At 50.9% G+C, this 25,660-nt stretch overlaps 1 protein-coding gene across 2 annotated transcripts in view; it reads right to left on the reverse strand.

Annotated features, from left to right (window-relative positions):
• Positions 1 to 358: 358 nt before the first annotated feature.
• Positions 359 to 25,660, reverse strand: part of SREBF2 (sterol regulatory element binding transcription factor 2) — a 76,428-nt gene continuing 51,126 nt past the window's right edge. For both annotated transcript variants that reach the window (XM_012476686.2, XM_064368101.1), the window contains exons 11-19: positions 22,948 to 23,117; positions 13,895 to 14,063; positions 11,981 to 12,098; positions 10,653 to 10,762; positions 9,018 to 9,150; positions 7,305 to 7,473; positions 4,512 to 4,697; positions 2,899 to 3,010; positions 359 to 2,437 (exon numbers count right to left, since the gene is read on the reverse strand). In XM_012476686.2, coding sequence (XP_012332109.1) covers positions 2,217 to 2,437; positions 2,899 to 3,010; positions 4,512 to 4,697; positions 7,305 to 7,473; positions 9,018 to 9,150; positions 10,653 to 10,762; positions 11,981 to 12,098; positions 13,895 to 14,063; positions 22,948 to 23,117 — 1,388 coding nt within the window. In that variant the 3' untranslated portion in view covers positions 359 to 2,216. The remainder of the gene's footprint in view (positions 2,438 to 2,898; positions 3,011 to 4,511; positions 4,698 to 7,304; positions 7,474 to 9,017; positions 9,151 to 10,652; positions 10,763 to 11,980; positions 12,099 to 13,894; positions 14,064 to 22,947; positions 23,118 to 25,660) is intronic.

Raw genomic sequence — 25,660 nt, forward strand, 5'->3', positions numbered from 1 at the left:
TCCCAAGGCATTCACTCTGGCACACAAGCCTGTGGAACTACAGTCCATGGCTGAGCTTAGCATCCCCATTCTGTGCACGTGGAAGTGGAGACAAGCACAGGACCTGGACTTGGGTCTGACTTGTCTCCTGACTCAGAGGGTCACTGCCTTCAGGGAAGGGAAACCAGGGAGCAGCTTACTCAGCAGGGGAGAGGTCAGCCAGCTGCATCACATCCAGGGAACAAGCTGGAACCTGGATAGCACGACCTGTGACCCCCGAAGCACCACCCACAGCCCCTGGCCCACTACCTGCCAAGTCATGCAGCCCCTTGGCTGGACACCACAGCAGTCGCATTACAGACCCTCACACACCTTATGCTGGGTGGTACCCATCTGTGTTTATTGAATAACCTAGGTTTGGGACACGGTGACTGAACATCGAAGAAGCCGTAGGTGTACCCCCCTTTTCAGTGAAAAACCACCCCCTCCCACCCCTAAACAATAGTGAGAAAAGGCACAGGACATACACACGACACTCAGGTGGGCAGGGTCCATAAATTACAGTAAGTGGGGGAGGGGCAGGAGAGAAAGCAGGTGGGGTCCAAGCACACCCCAGGGACAACACAAGCTGATGCATTCCAGCCTGCATCAAGGGGCCTTGCTGTGAGCAGCCCTCAGTCTGTGTTGGGGCTCCTGCCCACCCTCTGCCCCAACCAGCTTGAGGATGAGGCACAGGGAGTCCAGAAAAGTGGGACTTTTTCTCCTAGGACCCGCATCAAGGCAGGGGACCTCATTCCTAGTGCCACCAAAGGCAACCTTCTGCCCACTCTGTAAAGAGGGGCTTGCCGCTGGGGAGGGGTTGGGCCACCCTGGTTTATTTTCAGGTCAAGAATTAGTGATAAAAAGGCCAGGCACGGTGGCTCACGCCTGTAATCCCAGCACTTTGGGAGACTGTGGCGGGCAGATCACAAGGTTGAGAGATCAAGACCATCCTGGCCAACATGGTGAAACCCCGTCTCTACTAAAAAATAGAAAAACTAGCTGGACGTGGTGGCATGCACCTGTAGTCCCAGCTACTCAGGAAGCTGAGGTAGGAGAATCGCTTGAATCCAGGAGGCGGAGGTTGCAGTGAGCCGGGATCATGCCACTGCACTCCAGCCTGGCAACAGAGCGAGACTCCGTCTTAAGAAAAAAAAGAATTAGGGATAAAAATATACAGATATGCCTCAACTTACATAGGGTTACTTCCTGATAAATCCATCATAAATGAAAATATCATAATTCAAAAATTCATTTAATACCCCGACAGACCAATTGTAAAGTTGAAACATGGCTGAAGCTGAACCACTGTAAAGTCGGGGCCAGTCTGCACTGTGGAGGTAGGTGTTGGGGTCGGGGAGGAGGGAACCTGGACGCCATGCTGAAGGCCCCTGGTTCCCAGTCCCAATGGGTGGCTTCATTTCTCCCAGCCCCCTGGACCTACCCTGAGCTTGGGCTAACATCCTAGGAGATGGGGAGTGGGAAGGAACAGGACAATTAAATAAGATACCATTTATTTCTTAAAAAATTAAAAAATAATGCCGACATAATTTCATCCATCCGCAGGCATGCCCCCTGCCTCCCACCAGCCTCCCAGAGCTGGGGTCCCCCTTCTCCCCTGGCTGTCCTATGTAATAAAGGGAAAAACAATGAGTGGGCTCAGTCAGGCACAGGGGAGGGAACGCAGACCCAGGGAGAGAATCAAGATGCTACAGCAACTCAGCCTTGCATCATGGCAAACCCAAGCACACTGATAGAAAACATTTGTATAAAAAGAGGGGAGGGCATGCCGGGCACAGGCCTGAGGGCAGCTGCTCCCTGGTGCTGAGAGACTACTGTCTCCCAGAGAAAGCCTGATAAAAACTGAGGAAGCAAAAAGGAGAGAGTGAGGTTCAGGAGAAAGTCAGGAAGGCTGGAGGAAGGGGCTTGGCAGCTTGGGAGCTCCCCCTGCTGCTTTCAAGAACCAGTTTCTGCCCTGCCACCTTTCCTCTCATGCCCACCAGACCCTGGACCATGGGCATCTAGTGACAGCAGCTTTAATGGGCTCTGCCCAGGGGCCCACTGGCCTGAGGTGGCCCAGAAGCCTCGGCAGGTGACAGCTAGGAAGACAAGGCTCCTCCCTACCACTCTCAGCGGGAGGATGCTGGGGGAGAGAGAGGAACCGAGAGAGAGGTGGAGGGGCGGGCTGAGCCTGGTGGTCAGGAGGCGGCAATGGCAGTGCCACCACCCAGCTTGACAATCATCTGCTGGCAGTCATTGCAGGAGCGCCGGTCGCCCACCTTCTCCAGGGTGCGGGCAGCCTCGGCCAGCAGCACTGCCCGCTGGCCCGGGGAGGAGAGAAAGGAGAGGGGAAGGTGGCGGCAGGCCAGCAGAATGGCAGTGGCCCGCTCTCGCTGGCCGGGCCAGGCATCCACCTCTCCTGTGGGAAGGAGATATGTGTCAGAACTGAGAGTCCGCCATGTAGCCGGTGCTGTCCCTCAGCGTCACCTGGACTCATTCACTCAACACTGACACCCATCCTGGGAGGTGAGGTCTGTTGCCCCACCCAGTCCACGGAAAAGAAGTGAACTTTTCCAGTGTCCCATGGCCAGCCGGTGGTGGGGCTGGGGCTGAGATGGAGCCACATGGTCTGGCTGGAGCCTCTGCTTTTACACATGCGCCTGTGCTGGGACCCCAACCCAACCCTCCTTCCCTGATCACAGCATGACCCATGACCACCCCCACCCCTGCAACCCAAGAGCCGTCTCAGGCTTCTTTCATTCTCAGAGAGGTGTGTTGGGCACAGCTGCTAGATGTGGGAGCTGGGCTGGCCTCTCCCCTCCTCTCTTCCCCGGGGGCAGGGCCAGCCCCAGCCTGTGAGCTGGAGAGCGGTGGACTCACCGTGCTTGGAGCTCTGTGTGGTGCGCCGCCGCAGACTGTGTTCCAGCAGCTGGTGGGTGCGAGTGGGGCTGGCTCCTGCCATCAGGCGCACAGTCGCTTCATGCAGGAAGACCTGGGGAGGGGCAGGGGTGACATCCATCATACTCCTGGTCCCCACTTGTCTATGCCCAGGGTAGCTCTCCCTGAGCCATCTTGCCTGCCACCTGATGACATCCCTTCCCATACCACCCTGCCTTGCTCAACCCTGAAAAGCAACCTCTGTTGTCCCCTATTCTGACCCTGAGCCAGGCAAGAAACCTGGCTGAGCCGCAGGAGCAGGAGGAGAGGAGAGAGAGGCAAAATGCCTGCAAGGCCGAAGTCTGTCATTTCTTAAGATCTCAAGCTCTTTTTGATGCCTTTATATTTCAGTCTTCAGGGAGGGTCTTCAGTGCTGCCAAGTAGATTCTGGTCCTGGTAGGCAACGGGGAGCCACTGCAGGGCTCTCAGCAGGGAGAAGCAGGATGGAAATGGTATTTAAGAGGCGGCCTTTGGGCCTAGGTGAGGTGGCTCACACTTGTAAAACCAGCACTTAGGGAGGCCAAAGCACAAGCTTGAGGCTAGGGGTTTCAGACCAGCCTGGGCCACATAGCAAGACCACCCTCTTTATATATATATAAAAAAAAGCCATTGATGCCAGCCATGCTGTGAGCAGACCAGAAGGCTGACCAGAGTGGGCACTAGGAGGCAGGGGTGCCGCCCCAGGCCTTGGGGCACATGCCCTCTTTCCATGGTAAGGAATGGCTCTCTGACAATACTGTCTGCTGTGTCCATCTTGGCTTGGGGCACACAGTGGCCACAGTGCAACCCTGTGTGGGTCCTGCAACACCTCAGGGTGATGGATGTGGGGGCCGAATACCAGGCTCTTCGGCAGCAGCCTTGCTCTGGGGCCTCCTCCTTCCAGCCCAGGCCGTACCCCCTCAATGACACTTCTGAGTCATCTTACTCAAATTCTTAGAAAAAAATACAGGTACAAATATGTTGAATACATTAAGTAACAATAAAAATAAACAACAAAGGAAATGGCTGGAGCCTGGCAAGCCCAGTCATAGAACTTTCCTCCGAGACTCAGTTCAGATAGTGTGGCCACTGCCAAGGGGACGTTACCCAGAAGAAAAACTGAAGCCCCTAGCTGCTGTGAAAAAGAATAAACGTCAATTTCCCTTTAGTGCGGTTCTAGAGAAATTCTGTCACTTTGCCAACAGTTATAAAAGTCAAAGTGGAGCTCGGGACCAGGCCAGGAGCCCTGATTTGCTGCCACTGCCCTCAGTGTCCTCCCACCCAGCATGAGCCTGGGGAGGTGTGGCTCCCTGCTGGCCCGTCTGTGGCAGCAAAGTATGACCTGCTCCCTGCTGAGCTCCAGGGCACACAGCAGGCACTCAACCAATGTGTGCTGAACACAGGGACACATGGCGCCCAGCCCAGTGTTGGGCACAAGCCAAGCAGGTGCTCCACAGGTCACCAGGCTGACCTCAGAGGGCCAACTCCACAACCACATGCTGGTGCCCATGCTGGGTTCTGGGCTCAGGCCCCACAAACTCCAATCTGCCCTGCCCCACCAGCCAGCTGGGCCTCACCTTGCGGTACGCTGGGCGGAAGCTGTGTGCCAGCCTGCGCAGGCTGCCCAGGTCCCGCTGGAAGCCCGCCAGTTCAGCGCCTGATGCGTGGTAGGTCTCCCCAATGGCCTGGCTGGCACTGGCCTGCTTTTGCCAGAGCGCTGTCCGCAGTGACAGTAACAGGTCACAGGTGAGTAGCTGGACCACCTGTGGGGTCAGCCATGAGAGAGGGGGGACAGGTGACTGGCCCATCCCTGAGGCAAGGATCCCAGCACCCACCAGGCTTCCCCTAGACCAACACCAGGCAGCTCTGGGAGGAAGTGGAGAGCCCCAGAGTCTGGCAAACTACTGAGGACATGAGAACAGCTCAAGGGAGAACCAATCCCTTCCATGGCCCCAGGAGGTGGGAGACAGGCCCTCCCCATTCTGCAGGTGAAAAAGCAAGGCTCCGACAGGGACAGTAGCTTGTATAGGGGACACAGCACAGGCAGGTGGCAAGGGCAGAAATAAAACCCTTGTGGGTTGAAGGCACAGGTTCTTTCACTTCATGTGAACCCCACCATGGCTGCCTAAGAGGCTGCGATGCCCACAAGGTGCCAAGGAAAAGCCTGAAGTGGCAGCAGAGCCTGGGGCTAGGGGAAGGAGGAGGAGGAGGAGGGGGAGAGGGAGACAGGTGTCTTAGAAGGCAGATATGCAGAGCGGTCTGGTGCTTAGGGATTAGGCTGATTGACCTAGCTTTGCCACTTACTAGCTCCATGACCCTGGCGCAGGACTTCATCTCTCTGAGCCTCAGTTTCTTTATCCAAAAAAAATGGAAATGGCACCACCACAGGGCTGCTGTGTCATATGACAAGACAGTGCGTCTGGGCCACGCATACTCTCTGCCTACTACCTATGAGGCTGGGCTGCCCGCCCGGCTCCCAGTGGCACACCCGCACGACACCGAACAGTGGGGAGCCGCAAGTCCTTCTTGAGATGGGCCTCAAGCAGCCCTCTGGTCCAGATGAACTCCCTCAGGCTGAGCCTCACCTCACCCAGCCCTGGCTTTCCTCATTCCCAAGACACTGGGCCTGGGGAAGTAAGTCCCTATGCTGATCCAGACCCTGCCCTGTCCCTGCACGAGGCCTGGATTCTTGCCTACAATTTTCTGGCTCTTGTCTGCTTCAAGAGGATGTGGATAAGGATTCCTCTTCTCAAACAAAACCTGGTGCTTCTAAGCTGTGTGTGCTGCAGGATGCCTGTAGGCATGGAAGCAGCAGGCCTATGGCTGGATTCTGCCCTCCAAGGGCCACCAGGCTGTGTGGGGTTGTCTTCTAGGCTCACTCTCCTACCACAGAGCTGCTATCAAAGAACCCCAAACTGAGCCTGTACTGTTTGGTTCTCTCATGAAGACAAATATGGAAGAGACTAATGGAAAGCCCAAAAGAGAAGCTGAGATGTGGCTCACCATCTGCCTTTGGTCTTGGCAGCCCAGGAGAATTTGGGACTTTGGTCCCCTGCTCCCAGGAGGTCACCATATTGATGCCTAACTTAGTGCAGACACCTGATCAGTAGAGCACACTACAGCCTAGAACTCCTGGACTCAAGTGATCCTCCAGCCTCAGCCTCCCGAGTAGCTGGGACTACAGGCACGCACCACTGCACCTGGCAGGACTTTTTTTTTTTAAGATGGAGTCTTGCTCTGTTGCTCAAGCTGGAGTGCAGTGGCGTGATCTTGGCTTACTGCAAACACCACCTCCCGGGTTCAAGCGATTCTCTTGCCTCAGCCTCCTGAGTAGCTGGGATTACAGGCACATACCACCACACCTGGCTAATTTTTGTATTTTTAGTACAAACGGGGTTTCCCCATGTTGGCCAGGCTGGTCTCAAACTCCTGACCTCAGGTGATCTGGCCACCTCGGCTTCCCAAAGTGCTGGGAGTACAGGTGTAAGCCACCACACCCAGCTGGTTTGGGCCTTTTCTGCACATTGCCTGTCCCTGTAGGGGCTGGCATGCTGTCCTGGGTTCATCCCAGTGCCAAGGCCCACTGACAATATCTAGCATGAAGTACTACCCTAGCTACCTGAGATCAAACCCCAGGGAGTGGCTGAGAATCTGAACCTCCAGGACTCTGTGTGACCTTCCCTCTCTGGAGTTAAGGACATGTTCCCCAGGAGACCAGGTGATGCTCCACTTTCAGCTGGGTGCCCTTCCCTTTTTCCTGGGATGGCTGTGATTTAGTCCCCAACAGTGGCAGCAGTGCCCTCTATTAGAATCACCTCCCCAAGTAATGGGTCCTTCGGTGAGGACATGGTGGGCATCTCTTGAGGGCCAGGCAGGCCTCTGTGATGCACTGTGGAAACATTGCATGGATACCACCAGAACATGCAATGCAACTACAATGCACCACAGCTGCCCGCCAGGAGGTGTGCGGTCAGCCAGACAGGTGCCCAGGACAGTCTTCAGCTCTGTTCGTGTGCCAGGGGCCGGGGGCAGGGGCCCACTCCAAGGCTGCCTACAGAGGCCTGGAAAGTCATGCAAGCTGCTGGAACAAATGCAGGGTGAAGCCCTGGCCAGCTGGGGTGCACCTGGGCTTACAGAGCGTATGGGCCAGCAGGACCTGGGACTCTGGGAGCCTAAGAAAGGTGCAGGTAGAAACATGCCTGCCTCAGAGACTGACAAGGGAGTCCACCTTTTTTTGAACGGGGGCTGCTGTCTTGGTTTATCTGTCTCTTGGACAACCCCACCTGCGAGGTCAGCACCAAGTGGGTGGGAGTGTTCTCATGAACCAGGGCAGAGCACCTCCCCCAGGGGCCAGCTCAGCCCCCACTCACGTGGTTGAGGGCAGGGTCAGAGGTGGCCCCGCTGACGTTGAGGCTGCTCCATAGGTGGCCACTGGCCCTCTCGCAATGGCAGAAGGAACTCTGCTGTCCATCTGCTTTCCCAGAGAGTGAGGCATGCATGGCTCTGCAGGCATGGAAGATGGCCTTCACCAGGGGGCTCCTACAGCGGTGACAAGGGAGGCGAGAGGCAGGTCACTAAGTATCATCTGTGTGACAGGTAGAGGAGCCCAAGCCACTGACCACCACACCCCACACTGACATGACGTGGGTCTGTCAACTGCAGTGCTACCATGATGGCTCCAGGCCACCAGCTCCAGATCTGAAATGGCAGCCCTGAGCTAGGGTTGGCTTCCAACCCTGTAACACCTTCACTCAATGCTGGAAGAAGTCAGACACAGGCTTCACCACTACGTCTGCTGCTAAGAAGCCATCTAAGATAGGCATTCCAACATGTATGCCTCAGTTTCCTTACCTATAAAGTGGCCACAATAAGGTGTTGTACCCGTTCTTTAAGGGACCACTCCCCCAAATATGTGGTGTTAAACTCTGTGGAGAAATGTAGTTAGCTTCTTTCTGTAGAGCAGACTGGGGAGTGAAAGGGGAGGCTAGGGTTGGGGGAGTTCTCATAGCATCCTAGTCCCTGAAGAGCAGAGGGACCCAGGGATAAGTGAATCCAGCAGGCAGCAGTGCCTGCAGGGATGTCTTGGCTGTCCATGGCAGCTCTGTTGCTCAGGAGTTAGATGACTTTGGGACAACCTACCTGCTGAGCCTCAATGTTCTCAGGCACACTGACTGGGAGACACATACAGGTGGAATGCTACACAGAGCTGGGGCAGGGTAGGTGCTTACTAGTCAGAGGGCTTAAAAATGAGGCTATTTCAATGAATTAGGGTGTCACATCTACTTCAGGGAGCACAGGGCTTCAAGCCTGTGTATATTCACTCTTCTCAGCTCCTTCCTATGCTCCTGGTTAAGAGTCTGCCTGACAGGAAATGTTACAGACTTGGCTCTAAGGATAGGACCTCGTGGGGCCTTTCATCTTGGAGCATTTTTCAGTTTCTCTTAGAACACTCAGATCCAATTAGAAACAGCCAGGGAGTCAGCAGGCAGGGCTGCCCATAACTATGTGCCGAATGTCCCCAAGATGCAGACATAAATCTCCAAAGAGGAATGTCAAAAGCTCTCTGGTTATGCCATGTGCTAAAGGCTATTTTAGTTACAGGACAAGGTTGCTAGGGTTGATGGTGGGGCTGGAGGTGGCTGGAAGGAAAGTGGATAAAATGCTGGCACACAGGGGCAGGATGCTCCGGTACACTTGAGTTTTGGGGGCAACTGTGGCCTCTTTGCACTGACTGTGAACCACCAGCACCCTGCCTGCCTCCACCACAAAGCTTCTGAAGGTGCTAGGAGCCACGCTGCTGTCTCTTCCTTTTAGCCTGTGGCGCCATGAAGGCTGCAGGGAGGAGGCAGGGCTGACAGCTGCTGGGACAACTGTCGTGTTGTGCAGAGCAGGACACTTGCACATAGGACCTGCAGGCCCAACTTGAGTTCTCCATGGTGCCTTCACCCCTGACTTTTCTAGCTCCCCACCTGTCATGCAGTCCTGACCCTTAACCCCAACATGCCCACCCAGTGCAGCTTGCTCCCGCTAACTCAGATAAGATTCCCTTAGAGAGAAGCGAGTGGCCAAGGAGGCTTACGCACTCTGTCGCTTCCAGGGCCTTGGGAACGCGTTCTACTTTGGTAAAATAAGACCGCACAGCTGCATCATCTCCCTGGAGCCAGCTGATGGCCACAGTGATTGCAGACGTCCACCACCGACAGATGATGTCTGGACCTAGAGGGGAACAGCACCAAATGTACTCCAGCACCCACAGAAATGAGACCTGTAGCGCTCAGAGGCTGCTACACTTCCTTCCTAGGAGGTGGGTAACATCTTTGCCTGCTGGCAATAGGCAGCAGCCTCTGGGCTCCCACGCCCATGATTCTGGTGTGAACAGATCTTGGAAAGTATTTGGCAATATGTATCAAGAGCCTTAAAAATGTTCATTCCTGTTTGGCCATGGTGGCTCATACCTACAATCCCAGCACTTTGGGAGGCCAAGACAGGCGGATCACCTGAGGTCAGGAGTTCGAGACCAGACTGGCCAACATGATGAAACCCTGTCTCTACTAAAAATATACGAAAAAATTAGCTAGGCGTGGTGGTGGGCACATGTAATTCCAGCTACTCAGAAGGCTGAGGCAGGAGAGGAGAATCGCTTAAACCCCTGGGAGGTGGAGGTTGCATTAAGTCGAGATCATGCCATTGCACTCCAGCCTGGGCAACAAGAGCAAGACTCCATCTCAAAAAAAAAAAAAAAAAGAAAAAAGTTCACTCCTGTTAAGCTAGTAATCCCATTTTTGGCAGTCTATCATAATGAAATTGGCTTAAAGAGAGAAAAAAGTTTAACACAGATGTTCACCGCAGTGTTGTTTTTAAGTAAAAAGATGGATACACCCTAAGCTTTCAATGGCCATAAAGAATATCTTCAAAGACTCTGGAACAGGCTCCTGTTAGAATATTTTAAGTCTTCTCCTCTCACAGCCTTAGTTTTCTCAGCTGCAAAACAATGACAGTAGTGATCCCACAAAACCAGCAGGGATGGTCATGCTTCCCTCAACTTGAAAACACAGAGAGGCCACAGGTCAGGGATCATGATGGGGTGGCTGATTTTCTGGGATCCCTCCCTCCCTAGGGAGAGCGACCAGAGGTAGCTTGGTACCCCCAACTTCCCCAGTGGCGCCAGAAGCCCAGGAGTTGGCAGCTGATGTGCTATCATTCTGATGGCAGTTTAGGGACAGAAGCAAAGAAATGTCCTGGTGTCAACTTAGTCAGCGGGCTACGCTGTGACCCTGAGGTGATGAGGGGCTGGGCGTGGCAGAGATGCCCAGATGAAAAGTCTCTTCTGCAAAGAGCGTAAGGTCCAAGAGCTGCCTTGGGAGTCACTGTGCATCTGAAAGGTGACCCCCCTGCCTGCCCTGGTGCCTGGGCCACTCTTTGCTTCTTCTTCTGGGCATTAAAAAGGACTGTCTCCTGGGCCACACGGCCAGCGCTTGAGGAAGGCATTCAATCACTCATTGCCCTACTTCTCTGAAAACCATTGTTTTCTGCCTCTGAGTGCTGTTTGGGAGGGGGGTGACTATGACTTGGGGCTGTATGAGGTTCACAGGTATGAACCTGGGATCCAGAGTAGAGGCTGGCATCTACGCTCCTAACACCCTGGACCCCTGGGGCAAAAGCACTGTGAAGACCTGAACTAAGCACCCCGAGACTGTGGGCCACCCACAGATGCTTACCCAGGGCAGATTTGAGCACGGAGCTGCTGGAGAGTGGGGGGCTCACAATACCCACAGAGTCCACAAAAGAATGAAGTAATTTCAGGTACTCCAGAGCACTGGAGAATTCACTGGGAAGAAAAGAAAGGGTCTCATGTACATCAAAACATACACAAGGCCCATCTCATGGCCTGGCTGTTCAGCTCTCCAGCTCTAAGACCCAATGGCCATTTCGGTCCCTTCCCCGTCATCCCAGGCACATGCAAGCGCTGTCTATGTGCACCCTTTGTACTCCCCAGGCATCCTTCCTCCGTGTCTCTGGGCTGTCGTGACACTCTTCCCTCTACTGGAGGCCTTTCCCTAACATCCCCCACAGCCTACCCTCACTCCTCCCCTGAAGCTCCAAGTCTGGTGTCATCTCCTCCCAGAAGTTTTCTTATCTCCCAAACAGGACTGCCCCTTCCCTCTGCTCAGCGCACGCTAATCAGGATCTGGGCCTTGTATGAAAGTGACTTTGGGGCTAGGCATGGTGGCTCATGCCTGTAATCCCAGCGCTCTGGGAGGCTGAGGCAGGTGGATCACTTGAGGTCAGGAGTTCGAGACCAGCCTGACCAATGGTGAAACTCCGCCTCTACCAAGAAATACAAAAATTAGCCAGGCGTGGTGGCACATGCCTGCAATCCCAGCTACTTGGGAGGCTGAGGCAGGAGAATCACTTGAACCCAAGAAGTGGAGGTTGCAGTGAGCCGAGATCATGCCACTACACTCTGGCCTAGGCGACAGAGTGAGACACTATCTCAACCCCCGCCCCCACCCCCCCAAAAAAAAACAAAAAAACAAACAAAAATAACAAAAAAAGAAAGTGACTTTGGCACCCATCTGCCCCTCAGGCCTTACTCTGTGAAAGAAGGATTGTGCTCAGTAACTATGTCACAGACAAAAATTGCCTGGCACATTCCATGAGGGGCTGGGTCCCCAAGATGTCCTGGCCAGATGTGTCTCCCTTCTGCTGAACTTGCCACATTTTATTCTCATCCCCTTTCAACAAGTCACTGCTCCCTACCCCAAACAGCAAAGCAAGCAAATGAAATTCCTGATTTGGTCCAAGTACTGACTCTGCTTGGTAAAGGGATGAATAAAAATGGACGCACTTGCTCTAGGAGGAAAGGCCAGATGAGAGTTTGTGCGGGGCTCTCATTTTTGAGAAGTTAAATAAAAAGGAACCATTTGATTGCCCTGCCAACCCGATGCCAGGGCTGTTTCCCTCTAGGAGTGCAGGCCTTCAGGTGGTCCTGGAATTGCCTGGCTGGACAAGCCCTGAGGCAGGGGGACTGGTCTGGGGACCCTACCAGCTTTCCTCTTCCTGGTCTCCAGCCTTCTTCTTGGCCTGAGGTTTTACCAAGGACTCTATAGCTCGCTCCAGCAGGTTCTTGCAGAAGGCCTGGTGGACCTGGGCAATAGGATCGGCTGGAAAAGAGACAGGAAAGGAGGGTTAAATGGGGCTCATTTATAAATCCACTTTGTCTTCATGGAGAGAAACTCAGTACACAGTCATGCCCTGTGAATGGGGATCAGATCCCCCTTCTCAACCAAAGCCCAGAATGACTGTGCTGAACAGTTGGAGGCTGGGGGAGAGTGAACTAACCTGGCTGAAGAGCCCAGGTTAGTTCTGTATGAGATCCGGTGGGGAGGGGGCATGGGGGAGGGTGCTGTGCCTCCTGGCACAGTGCTCAGTACTCCAAGGTTGGGAGCTATCAGGTGGAGTTGGATCAGAAAACAGAAAATGGAATGTCTCAGAGGATGTCTCTTCTCCATGTGGCTCAGGAGAACCACCAGGCAAGGAGAAAAAGGTGGTGGCTGCTCCCATGCTCATGACAACAAAGAACATTCTCCTGTTTTCCCAGAGCCTCGTCACAGAACGTGCCATCAGCAGTGACCTGTCTGAACTGCTTAGACACAGGGCCTTGCAATGCTTGGACGGCTGACAGTTACCAGCAGTTTATTTACTGGCAGGCCTGAAATCACTAGCCCCTTCTCTCTCCTCGCATGTGGCGAGGTATGTGGGATACATATTTGGCAGATATGTGGGCCTTGATCTAATGACCAGGAGAAGGAGGGACATTTATGAATGTATTCCAGGTAACAAGACCTGGAAGCAGAGACTGCCAGAAATGACAAAGCCACTGGGAAGTCCACGGCTAGCCAAGATTGAGGATTGCTTTTGCTTTCATCCTTTATATTTTGGTGTAGGACATAATTCCTCATGTTGAGCAATAAAGTTATTATTTAAAAAAGAAAAGAAGGCCGGGCGCAGTGGCTCATGCCTGTGATCCTAGCACTTTGTGAGGCCACGGTGGTGTGTGGATCATGAGGTCAGGAGTTCAAGACCAGCCTGGCCAATATGGTGAAACCCCATCTCCACTAAAAATACAAAAATTAGCTGGTCGTGGTGGTACATGCCTGTAATCCCAGCTACTTGGGAGGCTAAGGCAGGAGAATCACTTGAACCCAGGTGGCAGAGGTTGCAGTGAGCTGAGATCATGCCATTGTACTCCAGCCTGGGCAACAGAGTAAGACTCCATCTCAAAAAAAAGAAAAAAAGAAAAGGATAGCGAACCCCCACGACGCTTGACACACACCCCTGAACCTGCAGAACCTCACTCTCTCCACAGACTCCCAATTCTGAGAGGGGAAGAAAAGTACAGCAGAAAGCTGAGAGCCACTGAGCACTGAAGGTCTAAGTCAATCCCGACCAGCCTCTACTGCTCCAAGGCCAGGCAAGTCAACTCCAATCACTATCAAATGCCAGAGACAGAAAGCCAGCACCTCCTTCCAATGCCTGGAGCCTCGTCCCTGTCACCACTCTCAGTAGTTGATGACCGCCTGCCACCTATTGTTCCCAAACTCTGGAGGCCAGGGAGAGCAAGGCTCACACATCCTTTGTGTCTCCAAAGCCCCAAAACAAGGGCTAAGAGTGCGCACTTGGTGCTTAATCACAATGTATCACTGTGTGATGTAAGGACCATGGGCTCTGAATGTCAGAGAGAGCAGAGCTGCACACCCAACTTAGCCACTGACAATTTCTGATCAGGCTTGTGACCTTAGGCAAGTTATGTGACCTCCCTGAGCTTCAGTTCAAACAAACAAATGGACTCAACAATACTGAGAGACAACCCATGTCACCACATGTCTGCTGCACAGTAGCTCTGCAGTACAGTTGGCATGGCTTTCTCCAATTCTGAACGGCTCCGAGCTGTTCTCACCTGGGTTCCTCTGGGCACAGTACAGACTCTCCTTGGCAGCTGACTTCACAGACCAGCTCCGCTCCATGAAAAACTTCTGGCCCAGGGGGTGGCAGAGCCAACGCAGGGAGTCAGGAACAGTGCTGGGCTCGGGGCCGCACAGGCTCTGGGCTCGGCTGAGGAAGTAGCTCTGTGGAAGGACAAGGACCGTAACACCAAGGTGGCTGAATGCTGGTTGCAGCCACTGTGGGGCCATCAGAAAGCACCACGGTAGAGATGGGTTTGCAGGGAGACTGGGAAAGATCAGTGCAGGGCTAGGACTCTCACAGGTACCTGGAAGTAAACCCCACCATGGAAACTAGGGCAAGCCCACCAGCGGAGTGTATTGGACTTGGTGACTAGGTCGAAATCCCAGCAGGAGGGCAGGGAGCAGCCATGAGGCACGTGTGAGGCCCCTGCTGGATCCTGTCCTGCTGCGGCTGCCTGATCCTACTGCCATTCAATCTGCAGGGTAAACTGGGAGGGGAGTTTCTCAAGGAGGGGGCTCAGAGGCCCCCTGGCTGCTGTATTTCACCCTCGGTCTATGAGTGCCAAGCCAGGCAGCCCCTTCTATCCTGGAACTTTTCACCATGTTACTTTAATTACATATCTTTTAGACTACTTTAGGCAAAACTATTCTGCTTTCACTAATATTTCTTTTACTTTTACTCTGTGTGTAAAGTTTAGAAGAGTGCATGGCACATGGCCAGCAGTCAGGATCACATTAGATGGGACTGGAGTGAAGGGGCAGCTGGGAGGCCAGCCCAGGCCCCGTGCAGGCACGTATCTGTGTGCAGGTGGGTGAGAGACTCTCCCCGCAGGGCCAGCTTTGCAGCCCCCTACAGAAACCCCACAGCACCCTTGCATGAGCCCCTGATGTGAACAACAGCCTGCGAGAAAGAACAGGGGAGATCTTGGAAAGCCTCTTTGTCCAGGACCCCAGTGACAAGAACTGCAGGGACAATACTATCTATCACGTTTTCGGCTCTGTCATTTTTTGAGTGAGGATATCTTCACAGTAACACTCACAACTTCCAACCCATAACCATTCCCTGCAACAGGCCAGGGTGAGTGAGGAGCTGAGGAGAGGAAGACAGGAGGGAGGGAGAAACATAAGACAGAAAGTCCAGGGAGCCCAGGGGTGGGGCTGCCAGGCCAAGGCCCGCAGACATCAGCCTCCACACCCCAGCTCTCGCCCCCACAGGAGGGGAGCTGTTTCATGGTCTGGTTCAGTCTGATGGTTCTGACCTTTACTGGGCACTAAGTAGCTATCAGCAAATGTAACAGCTTCAGAAGACTTGAATGCCAGGGTCAGAAATAGCACTGTCAGAGTGCCACTCAAGGACACAGACAAGAGAAGTCTGTCTCTCTTCAAGGGGGAACCTGGAGATATTGCCTGAATCTGAGAGAAAATAACCTGTTCTATAGACATATAATCTCATGGCAGCTTATGGCATGAGGTGGGGCAATTCACTTACATTTCTAATCATGGGACCAGTGGCGTGGCACTAATAGTCCTTTCTCCTCTTTGCTAACCTGTGTTGATACTGTATATTGGAGAACAAATGTAGAGGAACCTTGTGACCCTCCGCCAACCTTCCACAAAACACTCACTGAATCTGAACCGGTAACTGCAGTGGTGGGAGAACAGTAGCTGAGGAGCTGAGCTGGGATGGAGGCTGGCGAGGGTGGTGTGATTCCAGGGCTTCTGAGGTCCCACAACATTCAAATGGTTGGCTCCAACTCTCTTTCCAGAACAGCCTACTCCACATGTCCAATCAGCAAAGGAGCCTGGTGGCTGCTCTAGGAGAAACTGAGGACCAACTAGTCCCTCAGAAGGGCCCAAATGTCACAGACAGAAGCAGAAACAAAGCCTGGTCTAGGTCATATGGCAAGAGGAATCAGAAAGGGCCAATGTGGAAAGCACAAAGCTAAAATGTATTTTAAGCTTAATTCTTTTGTGACAGGGTCTCACTTTGTCACCTGGGCTGGAGTGCAGTAGGCCATCATGGCTCACTGCAGCCTCAACCTCTGGGATCAGATGATCCTCCCGCCTCAAACTCCTAAGTAGCTGGAACTACAGGGCACATGCCACCATGCCTGGCTAATTTTTTGGTATTTTTTGTACAAACGGGTTTTTGCTGTGTTGCCCAGGCTAGTCTCAAATTCCTGGGCTCAAGCTTGAACCCAGGAGGCAGAAGTTGTGGTGAGCCGAGATTGCACCATTGTACTTCAGGGTGACAGAGTGAAACTCCATCTCAAAAAAAAAAAAAAAAAAGCCAGGTGTGGTGGCTCACACCTATAATCCCAGAAGTTTGGGAGGCTGAGGCAGGTGGATCACCTGAGGTCAGGACTTCTAGACCAGTCTGGCCAACATGACGAAACCCCGTCTCTACTAACTATACAAAAATTAGCTGGGCAGAGTGGCGGGTGCCTGTAATCCCAGCTGCTTGGGAGGCTGAGGTAAGAGAATCACTTGAACTTGGGAGGTGGAGGTTGCAAATGAGCTGAGATCGTGCCACTGCACTCCAACCTGGCCAACAAGAGTGAAACTCCATCTCAAAAAATATACATACATACATATATATATATCTCCTGGGATACAGTCATCTAAAGTATGGCTTCTATAAGGGAAATTGAGAAAATGGCTTTTAATTTTCTTGGCATTTTAGTCCTATAATAATTTTCCTTAATTTTTTTTTTCTTTTTTTGAGACAGGGTCTTGCTCTGTCATCCAGGCTATAGTGCAGTGGCACAATCAAGGCTCACTGCAGTCTTGACCTCCTGGGTTGAAGCAATCCTCCTACCTCAGTCACCTGAGTAGTTCAGACCGTACAAAAGTCAGCTGGGCACGCCACTATGCCAGGCTAATTTTTGTATTTTTGGTAGAGATGGGGTTTCACCACGTTGTCCAGGCTGGTCTTAAATTCCTGAGATCAAGTGATCCTCCCACCTCAGCCTCCCGAAGTGCTGGCATTACAGCCACAAGCCACCATAGCTGGCCTAAAAAAAAAAATTTTTTTTTTAATTTTCCTAAATTTTATAGACACCAGGATTCTCCCCAACTGGGGCCTAGGAGCCTCTCCCCTATAACTCATCTGCTAATTGCCTGATGTGAAAAAGGCTGTGGCAAGAACCCCACAACTCCTAGATACTGAGAGCCACTCAGTACCCCTGGGCCAGTCCCAACTCCAGTTGTGTCCTCTAACATCAGTCTAACCCCATGGCTCTCAAATCAGGTGCCAAGGCAGTCTGAGGTCCCACAGCAAGTGATCAGGCAACCGCAGGCTATTTTAAACTTTGGAGGAAAACAGTGACATTCAACATCAGCTGGGCACTGTAAGTGACTAGATGGGGAGAGGCTACAGCCTCAGCATTGAAATCACACTACCTTCCTTTGGATGATGCCATATCTGTCATAGTACTGTGTGAAGATCAATGTGGAAAAGAGAGAGTGGTGGTGGCTAGTCTGATCCTAAAGCTTGAAAAGGTGTGCAGTGCTTGACAGGTGCATGTTTTGGTAAGAAACATAGTGAGACCATGCTTGTGAATAGCCATTCCACTCCAGCCTGGGTAGCAGAGTGAGACTGTGTCTATATTTAAAAAAAAAAAAATGGCTGGGCCGGGCCCAGTGGCTCACACGTGTAATCTCAGAACTTTGGGAGGCAGAGGCAGGCAGATCATGAGGTCAAGAGTTTGAGACCAGCCTGACCATGGTGAAACCCTGTCTCTAAAAAATTAGCTGGGCGTGGTGGCGTACGCCTATAATCCCAGCTACTCAGGAGGCTGAGGAAGGAGAATGGCTTGAACCTGGAAGGCGGAGGTTGTGGTAAGCTGACGTCGTGCCACTGCACTCCAGCCTGGGTGACAGAGCGAGACTCTGTCTCAGACAAACAAAATAGATATGTATATATAATATATATATATTTTGGATTCTTAATAACCACTATTTCTAAGAAATTACTAAGAATCCAAAATATTGGCTGGACGTGGTGGCTCATGCCTATAATCCCAGCACTTTGGGAGGCCAAGGCGGGTGGATCACAAGGTCTGAAGATCAAGACCATCCTGGCCAACATGGTGAAACCCTGTCTCTACTAAAATATAAAAAATTAGCCGGGCATGGTGGTGAGTGCCTGTAGTCCCAGCTACTTGGGAGGCCGAGGCAGGGGAATCGCTTGAACTGGGAGGCGGAGGTTGCAGTGAGTCAAGATTGCACCACTACACTCCAGCCTGGTGATAGAGCAAGACTCCGTCTCAAAAAAAAAAAAAAAAAGAATCCAAAATATCCTCTCTCTCTTTTTTTTTCCCTGAGATGGAGTCTCGCTCTGTCACCCAGGCTGGAATGCAGTGGCACGATCTCAGCTCACTGCAACCTCTGCCTCCTGGGTTCAAGCAATTCTGTCTCAGCCTCCCAAGTAGCTGGGATTACAGGTTCGTGTCACCTGGCTAAGTTTTGTATTTTTAGTAGAGACTGGGTTTCACCATATTGGCCAGGCTGGTCTTGAACGCCTAACTTCAGGTGATCCACCCACCATGGCTTCCCAAAGTGCTGGGATTACAGGTGTGAGCCTTTTTTTTTTTTTTTTATAGAGACATGGTCTCACTACGTTGCCCAAGCTGGAGTGGAGTGGCTCTATTCACAGGCATGACCATAGCTAACTGCAGCCTCAAACTTGTGGCTTCAAGAGATCCTCCTGCCTCAGTCTCCTGAGGAGCTGGGACTACAGGTATGTGCTACGACTCCTAGCAAAAAGCATTATTTCTTCTTTCAACTTCATGTTAAGACAATTAAAATACCTATTAGTATGTTCAAACTTAACTGCTTAACAGAGGCCAGGTGCAGTAGTGCATGCCTATAATCCCAGGAGTTCGAGACCAGCCTGAGCAACATAGCAAAACCCTGACTCTACAAAAAGTAGAAAAAAATTAGCTCAATGTGGTGGTATATACCTGCAGTTCCAGCTACTTGGGAAGCTACGGGGGGAGGATCACCTGAGCCCACGAGGGTTGAGGCTGCAGTGAGCCATGATCACGCCCCTGCACTCCAGCCTGGGCAACAGAGCAAGACCCTGTCTCAATAAACAAACAAACAAAAAACAGAACTGTTAGGTATTTCTTTTGACTAAGGGACACCATGAAAAATCTGCAGACATAGTGAGTCTAGCAAGTTTGGGAACCTCTAGTCTAAACCATATTCACTGAGGCCAGCCCTCCACTTGCCCCCAACACCTGGCTCATTTGTTAGCTAAATATATCTCACCAAATTCAAAGCTTCTTCCTTTATAAGAAAGTACTGTCTGAGTCTCTTTATTCTCTCTCAAGAGAAGTAAACAGAGAAGAGCAGCTGCTTTAGAGATGACAGTTCTCCTTTTCCATCTTACTGAATATGCAAATTTGGTAATGCTATTAAGTTTCAAATATTTATATCCTTTGACACAGCATCACCATCTCTAGAGATTTAATCTGAGGAAGCTCTTACAGTGGTGTGTAAAGACAATGGCCAAAATATTCCCTATAGCGCTGTTTACAACAGCAAATGCTGGAAATAACCCAAATGCCCAGCAGCAGCACCAAGTACCTCTGCAGAATGAAGAGGCTACAAAGAAACACCCAAGATTCATCGTTAAGCTGAAAAAAGTCAGTGGCAAAAAAAAAAAGTCAGGGTTTATGGTATAATCACAATAAATTATATGCATGTTAGTATGTGCATGAAAAAATTTGAGGAAATACAGCACTGCTCACTGCTTGTCAGGCATACCAGATGTGTTCTAGGTGCTCATGGGCAGAGACAACTCTAAGGAAACCAGAGATCTGATCCTCAGCTGCCACACACATGCCTGCCTCAAATAGGCTGAGTCCCTTTCAGAGGGCAGTTGCATCTTAGTGATAAGGAAAATTGGGCTTCTGGGATGATGAAAGATGAGCCTAAAATTAATGTGGGAAGGTAAAGGAGCAAAAAACAGTCACTAAATCTGGAAGACCAACACTTCCAGACATCAAGACATAACGGCCGTTAGGGTTGGGTGGTGGAGGAACAGTGGAACAGACTAGCAGAGCGGGAGGCAGACCCACCGTACACGGACACTTGATTTATGAAAAAAGGTGCCACTTGGTGCAGCAGGGGAAGGACAGTTCTTAAAATAACAGGCTCTGGGTCAGGTAGATATCCTTATGGAAAAAAACAGATCTTGTACTCCTGTCTCCAACTCATATAAAAATTAATTCCAGGTGGATTAGGTACCTATGTATAAAAAGTAAAAAATAAAGCTTCTAGCAGACAACAAAGGAAGATATCTTCATGACTTTGAGGTAGGACAAAGATTTACTGAACAGGATATAAAGGAAAAGAGTAATAATCTGGATTTCACTGAAATTAAGAGCTTGTGCTATCACTAGACACCATTAAGAGAGAAGAAGCAAGCCATAGAGTGGGAGAAGGGATCTGAAAAGCATATATCCAATGAGATGACAGACACCCCAAATAAAAAAGAGGTAAGATTTGAATTGAGTTTCACAAAAGAGACTATTCAAATGGCCAATAAATGTAAGAAGAGGTGCTCAACATCATTAATCACCTGGGAAGTCCAAATGAAAACTACAATGAGATACACTAGAAGAGCTTTAAAAAACTGACATTCTATGTGTTTGGAAGGCTTGGGGGAAGTTGCAGGTTAGTGAAAGCAAAGGGCCCAAGAACGGCTTCTGACATCTTGGCTCTGTGTTTTGAGCTGTCTGCTGGCTATATGGATGTGTTTATCCTGTGAAGTCACTGAACAGTATATTTATGATTTGTATACTTTTTGATATGCATATTGTATTTTTTTTTTTTGAGATGGAGTGTCATTCACTCCATCACCCAGGCTGGAGTGTGGTGGTGTAATCTTGCCTTACCGCAACCTCTGTTTACTTGGTTCAAGAGATTCCCCTGCCTCAAACTCCAAAGTAGCTGGGATTACAGGTGTATACCACCTTGCCAGGCTAATTTTTGTTTTTATTTATTTGTTTGTTTGTTTGTTTGTTTAGAGATGGAGTCCCACTCTGCCACCCAGGCTGGAGCACAGTGGTGCAAGTTTGGTTCACTCAACCCCTTTTTGTTTGGAGATGGAGTCCCACTCTGCCACCTATGCTGGAGCACAGTGGTGCAAGTTTGGTTCACTCAACCCCTACCTCCTGGGTTCAAGCAATTCTCCTGCCTCAGCCTCCCAAGTAGCTGGGATTAAAGGTATGTGCCACCATGCCTGGCCTAATTTTTGTATTTTTAGTAGAGAAATGGTTTCACCATACTGGTCAGGCTGGTTTCAAACTCCTGACTTTAGGTGATCTGCCCACCTCGGCCTCCCAAAGTGCTGGGATTACAGGTGTGAGCCACTGCACATGGCCAGACAAAATAAGTGTGTATTTTGATAAGTTTACTGAAATGAGAAACAATAGGCAGATTAAACTACAGTGACAGAATTCAGAAAAGTGGTTACCTTGGTTGGGGGCAGGAAGAAGCAGGAAGAGTGGGAAGGGCCGTGCTGGGAATGTCCTACTTCTTGATGTGGGTGGGTGTTACATGGGTAACTTTACTTCAAGCCATAAGTTAAAATGTGTGCATTCTTCTGCACATGTTATGTTTTGATAAAATGAATGTCTTTTAAACATTGTTGGGGAGCATGGAACTTACAAATGTAATGACATCAGCCCAGAGCACTTCAATACACCAAATAGGGAAGAGACCTCATCAATGCCTCGTGCTCTCAGCCTAGATTCACCTTTCCCAGAAAGCCCACCCTGACTTCCCCCAAGACCAGCTCAGGAGCCCACCCTAGCTCACACTGTCCTGAAGACCTGGTCCCAGGAAGATTTGTTGAGGGAAGGTTGAAATGAACAGGAAAAATGTTGTATCTTTAGTGTCTGTGGACTCCCAGGTTGTCTAGCCACAGGTGAGGATGGGGTTCTTTCCCCAGCTGGATCCCAGTCCTCCTCATAACATCAATGTAAAAGTCTAGAAGGGTGGCTGTCTAGATTCCTTGCCAGACTGTATGCTCCCTGAGAACAAGGCAAATGTCCTGCTTAGAGAGGGTGCTCAGTCGCGTTTGCTGAATGAGTGAATCAAGGGATGAATCTCTTATCTGTGGTCACCAGAAACAGAGGTAAGACATAGAAAGTACACTGGACTTCCCTGCGCCCTTTGTCACCTAGACTATCGTGATGCACCTCAGGAAACATGTCACTGTCACCACAGGGTACATTCTGATTCATTCTCAGCTCGCCTCTACCATTACTGAGATACAGAAACAGAGATGTGACAATGCTGTTTTGAACATACTTGTTATATTCAGCAGTCTACCCACAGTGGGGCACAGAGTAAAACGTGCCTGTTTCTGCTAGAGTAAGAGAAAGCCTGAGGTCAGCATGTTGTGAACTAGCTGATAACAAGGACCAGGGAATTACCCATTTGAGAGTTCCCAAGCCTGGCTCCTAGCCAGGCATATGGGGGGTGCTTGATAACCACAATCCCTGCCCTGGGTCTGACCTGAGTTCTTTGTAGACAGGCACAGGACTTCTTTATTTTTATTCTTTTCTTTAACTCTGCAGCTTGGCAAAGGCACTAGCTTTTATTTCTGGATTCACAGTGCTGTGATCAACACAAGATGCTTAATAAATACCTTTTGGGTAAATAAAAGAACAGGAGACATAACCAAGAGATTCTAAGAATTTTTATGACCACCTGAAGAGCAGAGAGTTGCATATTAACCCCCAAGTAGAGTAGCTCTGCTATCTGTATCTAACCAATCTTCATATTACCTCAGGGCACCAATATGTCCTGCCTACAAGGCTTATGGTTGTTAAGGCCACAAGGGGAGGAATTTTGGTCTGTTTTATTGGTTGTTGGGAGTGCTGGTGAAATGAGCAACTGAATGAATGCCTACCCCTCTAGGTGGGCAGCACCTGAGGGGGAAGGCGACCCACACCTGCTTTTGCATCTTAGCTCTTGGTTAGGTAAGTGCTCAGGGGAGGTTTACAGAAGGGAAATGAAGGGTACTCACGGCCAAGAAGCCCAGCTTGCCTCCACACCGGGTCTTGAGCCCCATGGCAGCAGTCAGGTGGATCTCAACCAGCATGCTTGGTGGGATCTTCTCCTCTGCACATTCAGCCAGGTTTACGGCACATAACGCCATGTGTACATCTGAACAGGCGGATCCTGCAGGAAGCTTCCCTAGCGGGGGTGGAAACAGACGCTATCGTTGCTGGATCTCCCAAACCAAACTTTTTCCTGCTCCCTCCAGTATGATCAAAGTAAGAGAGAAACCAGGGGAGAAATGAGGTGAGCTCTGTGATCAGACAGGCTAGATCATAGGATAGGATGCCAGGCTCTGTGACGTACTGGCTGTGTGTTCCTGTCTATCTCACAGGGTAGCTGGGAACATGGCACCCAGTTCTGTTGAACACAGAGCTGTCACGATTACAGGTTGTTGTATGGGACTCAGAGGCACACAGTGCAACATTTCCCAAAACAGCATCAGCAGCACAGCCACATTCTGTGTCTCCAAACATTCAAGAGAGGTAATGACATCTTTTTTTTTTTTTAGACAAACTGATTTGAATTTATTTTCATTAAAAAACCTCAATATGGCTGAGCGCAATAGCTCATATCTGTAATCCCAGCACCGTGGGAGGCCAAGGTCAGTGGATCACTTGAGGCCAGGAGTTCTAGAACAGCCTGGCAAACACAGTGAAACCTCATCTCCACTAAAAATAGAAAAAATTAGCTGGATGTGGTGGTGCATGCCTGTAATCCCAGCTACTTAGAAGGCTGAGGTAGGAGAATCACTTTAGCCTGGGAGGTGGAGGTTGCAGTGGGCCGAGATCGCACCACTGCACTCTGGCTTGGGAAACAGTGAGAGACTCTGTGCCCCCAAAAAAGAACCCACCTTCACAATATACAAGCACACACCCTTTTGAGGGGGGAAGTGACATAAACTGAGCAAGGACAGCTGAATACGTGTTGGGTTAGTGGGTAGGAGGCCAGGAAGGCATACTACCGTCTCCCCTACGAGAAGTACACAGTGGCTCATCTGGGGCTGATCCCCTAATCAGGGGACAAAGTACCCTTGCACAGGCACAAAGGCCCATCACAGCTCTCCTAAGGCTTTCATACTGTCACCTGCTTTGGTCCTCGCTACAAGGGCAAGGAAAAGGTGATGAATTCCGTTTTGGACACTTGCCTGTGAGGTGTGGAGGGGAGCTGGACATGCAAGATCTGCAGCCCAAAGACCTGCAGGTGAGCGTGAAAAGCAAGGGAGCTGATGAGAGTGGATGTGGTGAAAGGGAGACTCTCAGGGTCTCCCTGCCTCAGGGGCAGCCAGAGGAAGTACTCATGTCAAGGTGCAGATGGTAGCAAAGCCAGGCTTCCCGTGCTCATCCAGCTCTGTGTTCCTCCTCCTGGGCTGCCTTGCCTCCCTGTCTTTTTCTCAGCATAGGGTGATCTCAGCCTCACACTCCATTCTGTACTGGTCTCAGGTGCTCCTCCTGCAGGAGACACTGGGCTTTTACCTTCACAAGAAGGGAGGAGAGAGGGCAGTGTGGCAACCATACTGTAGTTAGTGCTGTCCCCTCAGTGTCTCACACAGCGAATGTCAGAGAGTTTGGAGGGAATGAGTGATGTAAAGCTTCTCAGCTGGAATTCTCCAGAACTTGGCAGCAAGGAGGACACAGCCTGATCAGAGACATGAGTATGGGCTTATTCTGTCCCAAGGGCACACTGAAGAACAGACAAGGTAAGAGCAGGGCAAATCTGCAGATAGGGATCTTCTGCTAAAACTCTACCATAAGCCCACATATTAAAGCTGCACATTGGCCCCACTGTATCATCTCCTGGTCACTCCTGCATCACTTGCCTGGCTCTGTTTCACTTTTGGCTGAAGCTCCCTGCAGCCACCAGGGCATCCAACACCTTCCAGTTACCACATCCTACTATATTCCCGGCCCTCATCTTACTGGGTGTCCCAGCAACAATCTCCCCTCCTCAACCCTCTGCCCTTGCTCCTCCAACACTAAGCCTCTCACTGTGTCCTCAGACCTTTCCAACTGCTCCTCTCAGGCAGCCTTTGCCCCTAACTCCTCGTCTTCTACCTGTTCATTCCTGTGTGCATGTGCAGTGGCACGATCACAGCTCACTGCAGCCTCGACCTACCTCCCAGGCTCAAGTGATCCTCCCACCTTGGCCTCTCGAGTAGCTGTGACCACAGGTGCACGCCACAAAGACCAGCAAATTTTTTGAATTTTTTTTTTTTTGTAGCGACGAGTCTCCCTGTGTTTCCCAGCTAGTGGGAAATTCCTGGGCTCAAGCGACCTTCTTGCCTTGACTTCCCAAAGTGCTGGGATTACAGATGTGAACCACTGTGCCAGCCTCTAACTGTTCTTTTATTTTTATTTTTGAGACAGAGTTTCACTCTTGTCACACAGGCTGGAGTGCAGTGGCACAATCTGGGCCCACTGCAACCTCTACCTCCCGGGTCAAGTGATTCTCCTGCCTCAGCCTCCCAAGTAGCCAGGATTACAGGCGTGCACCATCACACTCGGCTAATTTTTGTATTTTTAGCAGAGATGGGGTTTCGCCAAGTTGGCCAGGCTGGTCTCGATCTCCTGACCTCAGGTGATCCACCTGCCTTGGCCTCCCAAAGTGCTGGGATTACAGGCATAAGCCACTGCACCCAGCCTATCTTTACATGTGGGTGTTCCTCTGAATGGCCCTGAGGG

This window comes from Aotus nancymaae, unplaced genomic scaffold (genome assembly GCF_030222135.1).
Source record: "Aotus nancymaae isolate 86718 unplaced genomic scaffold, 86718_ANA_hifiasm-v0.15.2.pri h1tg000076l, whole genome shotgun sequence".
In the NCBI taxonomy this organism is placed as follows: Eukaryota; Metazoa; Chordata; class Mammalia; order Primates; family Aotidae; genus Aotus; species Aotus nancymaae.